Source organism: Rhinopithecus bieti, unplaced genomic scaffold (genome assembly GCF_001698545.2).
Source record: "Rhinopithecus bieti isolate Rb0 unplaced genomic scaffold, ASM169854v2 scaffold_10548, whole genome shotgun sequence".
Classification (NCBI taxonomy): domain Eukaryota; kingdom Metazoa; phylum Chordata; class Mammalia; order Primates; family Cercopithecidae; genus Rhinopithecus; species Rhinopithecus bieti.
Window position 1 is genome coordinate 2,622,758 of NW_016806834.1, and position 12,040 is coordinate 2,634,797.

The following is a 12,040-nucleotide window of genomic DNA, read 5'->3' on the forward strand; positions in this document are numbered from 1 at the left end:
GGCGGAGGCGGGGCTGGAGTGGGGGGGGGTGCAGGTCTGCATTGCCGCTTCCCTGGTACCCGGAGCAGTCGCCGCTGCCGCCTCCGCCCGCGGCCGGGACCCCCGTCGTCGCCTGGGACTCCTTACCCGGGAAATCCAGTCCAGGTGAGACCCCTCTGTCAGTCGCTCACCTCCACCCCGCCTCTGGCAGAAGCATCTTTGCCTTGCCTTGCAGCCATTTTATCCTCCGATGCTTTGCTTATAGGGAGGGTGCCGATCCCCTCTCTAGGGGTGAGGGGGGTTGGTTGGTTGGTGGTTGTTTGGGGATGGACATTTATTTCAGTTGTGCTCTTCAGGACACACACACACACGCATATGTATAATATTGGTGAATGGGGAGGAGGGGTGTTTTTCTCTACCTTAACCAAGTCCCCACTATCCCCTTCGGAGATTAACGTGGTGGTGGGGTTGTTAGGTGGGGTGGAGTTCCCTCAAACTCCTATCCCCTCCTCACCTTGACGTCCCCCCACCCCCAGGATGAATGATAAATGACCTTGGCTGGGGCTGGAGAATGGATGCTGCCTCAGTGTGCGCGCCTGGACTTGGGTGGGTGGGGTGGGGAGGGGAGCAGGGGAAGAAGGGCAGGTGAAGGATGGAGGGAAGGGGAGTGAATAATGGACATACTGGGGAGACAGAAATGGAGAGCGGCCAGGTGTTGGGGGCATGGATGGCGGGGGCTGGCGGCAGTTGCTCCAGGGTTGGGGGAAGGGGTGTTGAGTGAAGGTGGGCACTTGTCTAGCAGCAGGACCAAGGGTGGAGGAGGTGCTCAGAGCAGGGATTTAGTCAGTTTTGGGGGCTTTTCCCTTATTCCGGAGCTGAGGCAAGATGGGGTGTGTGGGGGGGTCCCTGCAAATGCTGATAGGGGCGGTCTCTAAGTCTGTGCGTGCGGAGGTCTCTCCCTGCGTCTCCCTCTCTGCCTCTCCGTATTCCTCAGTGTCCATTCTCAGCGGACACCCTCATTTTTATCCCTCAGAACTGTGGGTGCTCCCATCTTCCTAACCCTGGGTAGGATGTGGGGAGGGGAGGCACAGCCTTGATGGTCCTGGGTGGGGGCTGAGGTTCAATGACCCCGCTGTCATGGGGAAGGGGTGCTCCCGCACCTCCCACATTCTACCCCTGACCCCGCGGACGTTTTGATAAGTGATTGCTTTTTAATGACCTTGTCACCTGAGCTAGGAAGGCCTTGGGATCTGGGTGGCCCCCAAAGTCAGGGGCTTTGACTGGGAGGAGGGTGGGGGGTTCTGGACCCTCCTCTGATCCCGGGCTGGATGAGCTGTTCTGAAAGGAAGCATTTGCTCTGGAGTCCCCTGCCTGTCTCCACCCTCTGCAGAAAATCTCCTGGGCACATTTTTTCCTGTCAGGTGAAGTCAGCCAGCCTAGGACCTTGTAACCCTGAACCTTGTCTCCTTTAACCTCCACCTCTCCAAGTCTTGTCTCTCTCCCCCAGGCTTAGCCACCCTGTGCTGTTTTTGGGGCTAAAAATAGCACCACTTCCTCACCAGCTCAAAGAATTTGTCTTCTTTCTCTTTCTCCTGACCTCCTGGGCTTGCTGGCCCTGAGGGAGCTGACTGTTGAGCCCTCATATCCTGCTGCGCTTGTGGAAGGCTTCTCTGCCCTACATGCCCCTCTCAGGGCGAAACAGGGTCAACAAACATAGAGTATGGCTCCTGGTGGGTCCTGCCTCCTTCAGGGCTGGAGGGGAGATCCTGGTTAGGAAAGAGAGGAAAGCTAGCAAATTGCCATGCACTGAGGGGATTCCACAGTTCCAGCGCTTTCATGGGGGATGGTTGGGCCCTGAACAATGAAGAAAAGGTGACATAGGGGTCACTGCTTCTGGTCACCGTGGTCCACTGCTTACATCTGTCCTGAGGGGGTAAGGCCCTGCTTGCCAGTGCTTCTCTCTGAACCACATAGCATTGCTTACCCTCTTCTACCAGGGTGTGTGTGTGTGTGTGTGTGTGTGTGTGTGTGTGTGTGACATTTAATGAAGGCTCTGGATGGGTGGGAGCACCGGAGATTTTTGGGGGGATGATTTCTGGTCAGAATCTAGGCCTGCTTCCTCTCCTCCTATGAAGGAAGGGGGGCTATCCCATGCCTTCCTCTGGAGAACGTCTTTTTTGGGGGAACACCCAAACCCCCTTTATTCTACATCCACCTCCTACGCAATGCGGTGTTTGTGGACTCCTTCTTCCTTGACTCCTGGAGGAGGAGAGGAAAGGATTAAGGGGGATTAGGAAGGGAGGCCCTGAAGGGATGGGATGCAACTGTAGGCCTTAGAACCTCATGTTGAAAATGCATTTGACAGTCATTTCCATTCTCACCTCCATCCGTGGAAAGGGGACCCATCTATGACATTCTGCAGCAAGGTGGCAGTGGACAGTCATCACCTCTTTCTTAGCTTTCCATCTTTCCTGTTTACTTGGGTTCCAGGTCCCCCTTTTCTGGGTCTTCCCTTGTTTTTCTGGAGGTAGTTAATGTGGGCCCAGCTGCTGGAATTAGTTGAAACATAGACAGGGGGTCTTGGGACTCTGTTTGCAAGGATGCTGGGCAACAGCATCTAAGTATGACCCCGCTGTTGTCCCTTGCTGCTTCTTGCTTCTTTCCCACTTTTCAACATCATAAGAAGGAAGAAAACTAACATAGAGCATGTACTGTGAGATTACATTCTCACATCAACTCCAAGAAACAGTCTCCCAATGTAATTATCCCCAATTAAAATATATGGACTCTGAGGCTTAGGGAGGTTAACTAGCCTGACCGAGATCAGTTAGTAAGCGGCAGAATTGGGATTTCAACTTAGGTCGTCCCTAATGGTCATGTGCTTTGCCCTGAACCAGCATTCTCCTTGCCAGTATCCCTTCCTGCTGCTCACTCTAAAGAGCATCCAAGACGGCTTTCATTTGGGGACCTTATGAGGTAGTATAGGGCATTTCACTATATTACTGTCACCACAAAAATAAGAGTTAATATTTATTCATCATTTTTAAGTGCCAGCTGACTTATGTTAAGGAGCACAGATATATCATTCAACCCTTACTTTCCCCTTTTAAAATAAGAAGAAACTGAGGCTTGGTCCCTTAGCTAGCATTTGCCAAAACAGGAAGTCAAACCCATGTCTTTGTGACTCTGGAAGCTGAGCTTTTACCCATTAGACTATGTTGAGAGAAAATCCCTCCTTGTTGAAGCCTGTAAACATGGGACCTGAAGGAAGGACAGTGGAAGCCCCTGCCTTCAGATGCCATCAGTGGAGGTAAGGCCACAGGTTGGAGGGCTTGTCCTCTTACACATCCTTCTCAACTCCATCCCCAGTAAGAAACCCAGGCAAGACTAAAGAAGGGAATTCTGGTTTCTCATATTTCCTGTTCAGTTCTTTGCAGATTGGTGATAAAGCAAGGGCTGGGCTGGGCTAAGGGGTTAGGAGAAGGGCTCAGAGTAGGTGACTGTGACTTTGGAGCAAATTCCATAGGCCAGGCCTCCAAGGTCAAAGTAAGGGGACTTCTATGTGAGTGACCCAGTTAGCCCAGATAGCCATCCCTTTTTAGTGTGTGGATGGGAGCCTAAAGTGAGAAGACCATCTCTGCACCACATGGTCCAGATGGGGCTCTGGGTTGAGAAGCTTTATATTGGCCTTCTTCACCACCTTAGGACTCACAACTTCCTTTTGCTATCTGTTATTTTTTCTAGGTCTCCAGAGGCTTGTGGAAGAGAAGTAGGCGACCTTTCCTGAGTTATCCTGGCTTAGCCTCCCAATCTGGCTCCCCTTCCCCTTCCCATTCCCCTGCTCCTCCTGTCCCTTCGCCATCCACCCAACTGAACTGGGTATAGGTCAAAGCTCCTCTCCTTCCTTTTCTGTCCTAGGCACTCATTGGCTAGGACCTGTTTGCTCTTTTTTTGTGTGCCCAAAGATACTGGAACACACTTCATCTAACTGTGGGGAGGGGTCTTTTGAGTCTACAAGTCCTTGAGCAAAAAGCTGAAAAAGAAGCAGGAAGTGGGGAAGACCTGGTGAAGTGCCTCAGAGCCCCATCATGGAAGAGGGCTTCCGAGACCGGGCAGCTTTCATCCGTGGGGCCAAAGACATTGCTAAGGAAGTCAAGAAGCATGCGACCAAGAAGGTGGTGAAGGGCCTGGACAGAGTCCAGGACGAATATTCCCGAAGATCCTACTCCCGCTTTGAGGAAGAGGATGATGATGATGACTTCCCTGCCCCCAGTGATAGCTATTACCGAGGAGAAGGGACCCAGGATGAGGAGGAAGGCGGTGCGTCCAGTGATGCTACCGAGGGCCATGACGAGGATGATGAGATCTACGAAGGGGAATATCAGGGCATCCCCCGGGCAGAGTCTGGGGGCAAAGGCGAGCGGATGGCAGATGGGGCACCCCTGGCTGGAGTAAGGGGGGGCTTGAGCGATGGGGAGGGTCCCCCTGGGGGTCGGGGGGAGGCACAACGACGGAAAGAACGAGAAGAACTGGCCCAACAGTATGAAGCCATCCTACGGGAGTGTGGCCACGGCCGCTTCCAGTGGACACTGTATTTTGTGCTTGGTCTGGCGCTGATGGCTGATGGTGTGGAGGTCTTTGTGGTGGGCTTCGTGCTGCCCAGCGCTGAGAAAGACATGTGCCTGTCTGACTCCAACAAAGGCATGCTAGGTAAGACATGGGGGGCTCCAGCCCTATCCCCTCAAACTCTGGAAACCTCCTTGCTCCTGGAAATTGCTCTGTCCTTACCACTGGGTTCCCTAGGACCCCGCACCCAAGATGTTCCCAGAGGGCTCAGGGCTCCTCTGCACACTCTTCCCTCACACACTCCCTCTTCTTGGCCTTGGGTCAGAGTGAAGTTGAATGTGAAACAGGGACTTGCAGGAGGGCAGTTGGACTGTGGTTGGGTGGTGGTCTGCTTTATTCTGCAGGAGGTGGCTGTGGTAGGATGGTCCTTACCATTTAATGTTTCTTCATAGCTTTCCCTCTGGTTGTCTTATTCCATTTCACTGATTGGGAAACAAGAAGCCAGTATCCAAACTCCTTGGTATAAATGGGGAGAGTCAGTTTGGGGTGGTTGGGCGAGGGGGAGGGTCCTGGATCTTCTGCCAGAGAAGCTGTTTAGACTTTCTCTCACTCAGACGGGAATGTACTGTTTGATGACCTTTCCTGACAGGGACTCTGAGGAGGAACCCCCTAGACTCACAGAGAAAGAATCGAGGCCTTACTCTGCCACCAAATTGCCATGGGGTCTTGGACAGGTCTCTTCTTCCTGGGGCTTGGTTTGGGCATGAGAAAATGCAAATTTTGGAGTAGATGATTTTAAAGATTAATTCCAGCTTTGGTTTTATGAAGGAAGTGAAAACAGGAGAGTTTTGGACCAGAAATATTGAGACTGGGAGGAGTAAAGCATGGATTTTGTGTGGGGGACTTCCTGGGAAGATGAAAAGAATTGGAGCCCCTTTCCCCAGGAACAAATGAGAGCTCTCTTTCTGCTTCGAGGGATCAAAGCAGGGAGAATAGAGAGGACCCTGGGATGGTCTGGGATCCTAGGCACACCCATTCCTCCTTCAAAGTGAGCCAGGGGTAAGGGTGTCACTGTGTGTATGTGTGTGTGTGTGTGTGTGTGTCTCACAGTGAGAAATGAGACAGACCAAAGACAGTGGAGAGTTGTAGGTTCTCCCATATCTTCATTCCTGCCTTTGAACGCCTGGCCTGCACAGATGACCTTCTATCTTTGCTCACACCATTCATTTTCTCTCACTTGCTCTAATCTCTGGGTAGACTTAGCTTCTAGAAGTTCTTCACATCCTTCAGCTCCCTCAGTGCTCATCTCCTGGGAGAATTGAGGTGTGTCTTCTCACGCCCCCTCTGGCTCTGTTTTCCTCCTCCTTCCAGGCCTCATCGTCTACCTGGGCATGATGGTGGGAGCCTTCCTCTGGGGAGGTCTGGCTGACCGGCTGGGTCGGAGGCAATGTCTGCTCATCTCGCTCTCAGTCAACAGTGTCTTCGCCTTCTTCTCATCTTTTGTCCAGGGTTACGGCACTTTCCTCTTCTGCCGCCTCCTTTCTGGGGTTGGGTGAGTGTCCACTTCCTAAGCCCCTTGAGGGCAGTACTGTGCCTTGGTCACTGTTGCATCTTTAGGGCCCAGCACAGTGCCAGGCACACCAAATGCACCTTAAATCTGGGTGAGTTGAATGGATGAATGAGTTCCTTTCTCCGCCAACCATCTTCAGGCCAGCTCCTCCCTGTCCAGGACCTGTCTACTACCGTCCAGAATGCTGTTCCATGTCGGCCCACTCCTGAGTCCTCCATCCCACTTCTAGTTCCATTTTTGAGCCTGCCTCCACGAAGAGGCCTACTGGGCCTCAGCCCCACCCCTGGACTCCTGTGGACCCAGAGTTACCGCCTACCAGAGTCTACACATTTCCTGCATTCCACAACAAACCTTGCCAACACCCACACCTGCCAGAACCCTGATGCTTTGCCCACACTGTCCCTTCACTTTTGCAAGCATGGCAGGCACGTTTACTCTGCCTCAACTCCAAGCTCCTTTCTGGCCTTTCCCACAACATCTGCCCTTGGAGACTTTTGGCTTGTCTTTTTTCTCTGGAGATTTATTTTCTTTTCTGCAAATACCTTCCCTCCCTTCCAACTCTGTAAGTCATTTTCAAGATTTAAGATTTGCTCTTTCCTTTTCCCTGAGACTCGCTTGCCTGTTTCCCATGGTCCCAAGGATGGGTGCTTGATGGCTGGCCCACAGGGGAGCTTGTAGGGCTTTATGTGTGAGATGGAGTCTCTTCAAAAGCCTGGAAGACAAAAGGGGCTCGGGGTCCAGAGCAGTGGGGCAGGGGATCAGGACTATGGCCATTTGCTAATGCTGAATTCTTGAAATGTGCTCCAGGATTGGAGGGTCCATCCCCATTGTCTTCTCCTATTTCTCCGAGTTTCTGGCCCAGGAGAAAAGAGGGGAGCATCTGAGCTGGCTCTGCATGTTTTGGATGATTGGTGGTGTGTACGCAGCTGCTATGGCCTGGGCCATCATCCCCCACTATGGTGAGCAGCTCCCCGGAATCCACCCCAGGTTATCTCCCTCCTTCCTCTTCTGTGCTCCCAGTGGTGGATTCCCTTAGCCTCTGGCCTCTCTGCTGATGCTGTCACTCTCTCCCTGCCAGGGTGGAGTTTTCAGATGGGTTCTGCCTACCAGTTCCACAGCTGGAGGGTCTTCGTCCTCGTCTGCGCCTTTCCTTCTGTGTTTGCCATTGGGGCTCTGACCACGCAGCCTGAAAGTCCCCGTTTCTTCCTAGAGGTGATGGAGCTGAGCTGTGTGGGGTGGGGTGGGGTGCAGGCTGTGGAGTGTGGAGAGCAGCAGGGGCTCCTGTGTTCAAACACCCACTGGGGTTTGATTTGATCCTGTTCGGCTGCCTGCCTTCCTCACAGAGTCCATTCTCTGGGGGACTTTATCTTGCATCCTTTGCCTTGGAATGTATCCCTGAGGGGTTCTTGGGTGGAGAAACCAGGGGACCTCTTCACCCTTGGATGACTTAAGATTTTGCAGGGAAGGGCCTTGGCCCTAGCCTGCATTTACAGCTCAAGAGACATTCCCCCCCACACCTTCCCCTCCTAATCCCAGCAGGATTAGGTCTTTGGCTACATGCTGGCCCATCATTTCCCTTACCTTTGGTTGCCTGTGCTTGCCTTTTTCCCCTGGACAACACTCCCCACCCCCAACCTGCAGCTCTTGCCCAAGTCTGATTGTCTTGCTATACCTCAGCTTGGGGCTCTTTCAGAGTGGGCAATGCATGCTCATAGTTCAGGGCTTGGTGGTGGGATTGAGGGCCGGGAACCATTTAGTGTCCTGTGACTACAGAAGCCAGGTGGGAGGGAGGGGATCTATAACTCTGGGTCAGGTAGGGGCTGACTTGGATGTGGGGATTGTGTCTTTGGCTCTAGAATGGGAAGCATGATGAGGCCTGGATGGTGCTGAAGCAGGTCCATGATACCAACATGCGAGCCAAGGGACATCCTGAGCGAGTGTTCTCAGTAAGCCACAGCCCTCCTGACTCAGACCTCCACGTCCTGCAGCCCCAGCCCCTACCTGGCCCCTCTCTGAGTACCCCTGACCTCAGCCCACTCTACCATAAGGAGATTTTCAGGGTATCATATCCACCCCCTGCTTCCCATTTTGCTAATGCAGGGGAAACTGAGGCACTCGGTGGAGGTTGGGAAACACAGAATGTGTGACTGCCCACCCCTTCTCTTGACCCCAGGTAACCCACATTAAGACAATCCATCAGGAGGATGAATTGATTGAGATCCAGTCGGACACAGGGACCTGGTACCAGCGCTGGGGGGTCCGGGCCTTGAGCCTAGGGGGTCAGGTAATGGCGGACGGGGTGGTAGAGAGAAGGGAGTGGGGGAAGTGGAGAAGAAGGCAGGACTGAAGTCCATGTGTGTGGGTGATGGGTGAGCTGAAGGGAGGGGGGAGGGCAGAAAAGTGGGGATCTATGGGTGCTAGAACTTAGTATAGCCAAGGTCTAACTTTGTCTGGTCCCCTGTAGGTTTGGGGGAATTTTCTCTCCTGTTTTGGTCCCGAATATCGGCGCATCACTCTGATGATGATGGGTGTGTGGTTCACCATGTCATTCAGGTGAGAAGATGGGTGGGCTGGGTGGTATGTGGTGGTTGTGGTGGTGTGTGAGCTGGGAGAGAGGTGGGGAGAATGGAGATGCAGGGGACAAGCGATGAGGGAAGGTGCCATGCAGACCTCCTCTGCTCCTGCAGCCAGCTCCTCTACTTCACTAGTTCACTCAACAAACTTGTACTGTAGGCTGACCAGGATTCAGTTTCTATTCTGTGCTGGGATGAAACAGACGTGGTCCCAGGTCCTCCTGGAGTTTATGTTTTGGTCAAGAAGCGGGACGAAACTTGCTGTGAAGCAGGGTGATGAGAGAAGGGTGGGGAAAGGGTGATGGGAGGACTTGGGCTGGGGTGGGGACCTAAGTCCTAAAGGGCGAATGGGAGTCAGACAGGGAGTGGGGGTGGCTGGGGTGGAGAAGAGTGTTTTTGGCAGAGGGAAAAGCAAATGCTTGGGAGGTAAGAAAAAGTTTAGTGGCTGCTGTGCGAGACTCTGAAGTCTGCAGGAGCACAGCAACTGGTGAAGGGAGGAGCAGGGAGAAGTTGGTGAGGTTAGAGAGAAGCAAGGTCCTAACAGAAGTTGACTCCATTTCTCCCTCGTTCTGGAGAGGATACACATTTCCATTTTCTCCTCTGCCTGATTCTAATCTCTGAGCCCTGTCTGAAGCCCTGTCGTCTGTTTCCATTGTCCTTGACTCTTCAGCTACTATGGCCTGACTGTCTGGTTTCCTGACATGATCCGCCATCTCCAGGCAGTGGACTACGCATCCCGCACCAAAGTGTTCCCCGGGGAGCGCGTAGAGCATGTGACTTTTAACTTCACTTTGGAGAACCAGATCCACCGAGGCGGGCAGTACTTCAATGACAAGTATGTGGGGACCTTTAAACTTCACTTCTTCCCTGTTCCTGCTACCTCTTGTCTTTTTTATGAGTCTAGGGGTTCAAGACAAGACATTTGGGGGCAAACACTTGTGGTTTCTCCTCAATGCCCAGCTTCCCATTCATTCACTAAAGAGTGAGTCTTGGAGGGGGCATGAGGATGAGGGGGGAGTGTCTTCATCATCCTGGCCTTACAGGTTCATTGGGCTGCGTCTGAAGTCAGTGTCCTTTGAGGATTCCCTGTTTGAAGAGTGTTATTTCGAGGATGTCACATCTAGCAACACGTTTTTCCGCAACTGCACATTCATCAACACTGTGTTCTATAACACTGGTAAGGCGGGGTGGCTGGTGGGTGTCAGACCAAAGGGTTGGGTGGACCTTGATGAGAAGGAGCCTTTTTCATTCACTATCTTGGTGTTCTCAAGCTGAGATCCCTGGACCCCTGTAGGAAGGTGGTAGAGGGGTCTGACAGCTACCACCAATAATTTTGAAAATCTAATGGATGTTGGACATTTTCCTGTTATAGAATATCTGACGAAAACATCAAGTTTATTTGCCTTTGGCTGAAATTATATCTCAGTGAGGCAAAATTAATGCACCTTTGAAGAAGGTAAAATCATCCAAAATAGCGTTCTTGGGAAAAATAAAAACAATAAAAGGGGTATTTGGTGGGGATCATTGCATGAATCCACTTTTTTGATAGTGATTCTCAAACTTTAGTATATGCACATGAAATGCTGGTTTTGTGAGCTAGACTGAAGTTTCCCACCTCATACTGGGTGAGCTTTTCCCATCTTGCAGGAAAACAACAATGGATAGTACTTTTTATTTTAAATGTTTTTCTCAGAAAAATTTCCTAAGTCCACAGCATTGCTATAGTCAGCTAGCACGGACAGAAAGAATGAATAAGCAGCTAAGACTATTAATGGGAGAACTTGGACAAAGTCACACTGTTGGACAGATGATGGTCATTTTCTGCTCTAAAGATCCCTAGTTCCCATGGTGATATTATTTGATGTTTTACAATTAGCACTGTGAATAATTTTGAGAGCCCCTCCTACTAACTTCCATACATGCAGAGCCCTGAGCCATAAGCCGTAGCAGCCTCCCTCTCCCATCTGCTATGACTGTCTGCTTATCTTGACCTTTGCCCACAGACCTGTTTGAGTACAAGTTTGTGAACAGCCGTCTGGTAAACAGCACATTCCTGCACAACAAGGAGGGCTGCCCGCTAGATGTGACAGGGACGGGCGAAGGTGCCTACATGGTATACTTTGTGAGCTTCCTGGGGACACTGGCAGTGCTTCCTGGGAATATCGTGTCTGCCCTGCTCATGGACAAGATCGGCAGGCTCAGAATGCTTGGTAAGGGGGAGAGGCTGAGTCAGATCTGATAGTAGGGGCCAGGGGCTGCAGGAGGCAGGCAACAGGCTTCTCACCTTGGGCTGTGGAAGAGATTGGTCAGAGAGTTCCTCTCTCTCATATTTTCTGTTTAGGGGGTGTGGCAGGATGGGGTGGGGACTGGCACAGAAGCTCCTCTGGGGGTAAAGGAGGTAAGCAGAATTGCAAGTGGTTAGGGCACAGGCTTTGAGGTTATGAGTTTTGAATCTCAGCTCCACCACCTATCTCTGGCCTCTGGCAAGTTACCTCTATAAGCCTGGTTGCTTCCTCTGCAAAATGGAGGTGATAATAGTACCTGTGTCGTAGGGTTGATGTGCTAGATCAATGCATGTAAAGCATCAATTGGCTTGGCCCATCGCTGGCATTGAATAAATGATGGTTACTGATATTATTAATAAACAATTTTAAGGAAGGTTGAGGAGGAGTGAAAAGCCTTCCTTTTAGATACCTTGGGAACAAGTCTCATCCTGGGCTATCTGAAAGCCAGCAGATGGGACAGGGCGGGCTGTGGGTAGGTTTCACTGTAGCCAGGCTCATGCTGCTCTCTCCTCTCCTGGCTCCATCCAGCTGGCTCCAGCGTGATGTCCTGTGTCTCCTGCTTCTTCCTGTCTTTTGGGAACAGCGAGTCAGCCATGATCGCTCTGCTCTGCCTTTTTGGTGGGGTCAGCATTGCATCCTGGAATGCGCTGGACGTGTTGACTGTTGAACTCTACCCCTCAGACAAGAGGTAGTTGGAATGTGGTGGGGGCAGGGCAGTGGATTCAGGGGAGGGGTGGGGTGAGGAAGGAGGCCTGAATGGGAAGAGCATCCTTAGGGGTGAGAGAAGATACATTTCCATTTTCTCCTCTAAAATCTGGTAGGTTTGGCTGGGCGCAGTGACTCACGCCTGTCTGTAATCCCAGTACTTTGAGATGCCGAGGCAGGTGGATCACCTGAGGTCAGGAGTTTGATACCAGCCTGGCCAACATGGTGAAACCCTGTCTGTACTAAAAATACAAAAAGTTAGCTGGATACCTGTAATCCCAGCTACTCGGGAGGCTGAGGCAGGAGAATGGCGTGAACCCGGGAGGCGGAGCTTGCAGTGAGTGGAGATCATGCCACCGCAC

General features: G+C 51.9%; 1 protein-coding gene across 1 annotated transcript in view; it reads left to right on the top strand.

Annotated features, from left to right (window-relative positions):
• The first annotated feature begins 1 nt into the window (after position 1).
• Positions 2–12,040, top strand: part of SV2A (synaptic vesicle glycoprotein 2A) — a 14,696-nt gene continuing 2,657 nt past the window's right edge. The window contains exons 1-12 of the mRNA XM_017877852.1: positions 2–144; positions 3,724–4,689; positions 5,917–6,097; positions 6,923–7,074; positions 7,194–7,327; positions 7,972–8,061; positions 8,289–8,399; positions 8,580–8,668; positions 9,359–9,523; positions 9,732–9,865; positions 10,692–10,898; positions 11,502–11,661. Of these exons, the coding sequence (XP_017733341.1) occupies positions 4,068–4,689; positions 5,917–6,097; positions 6,923–7,074; positions 7,194–7,327; positions 7,972–8,061; positions 8,289–8,399; positions 8,580–8,668; positions 9,359–9,523; positions 9,732–9,865; positions 10,692–10,898; positions 11,502–11,661 (2,045 nt within the window). The 5' untranslated portion in view covers positions 2–144; positions 3,724–4,067. The remainder of the gene's footprint in view (positions 145–3,723; positions 4,690–5,916; positions 6,098–6,922; positions 7,075–7,193; positions 7,328–7,971; positions 8,062–8,288; positions 8,400–8,579; positions 8,669–9,358; positions 9,524–9,731; positions 9,866–10,691; positions 10,899–11,501; positions 11,662–12,040) is intronic.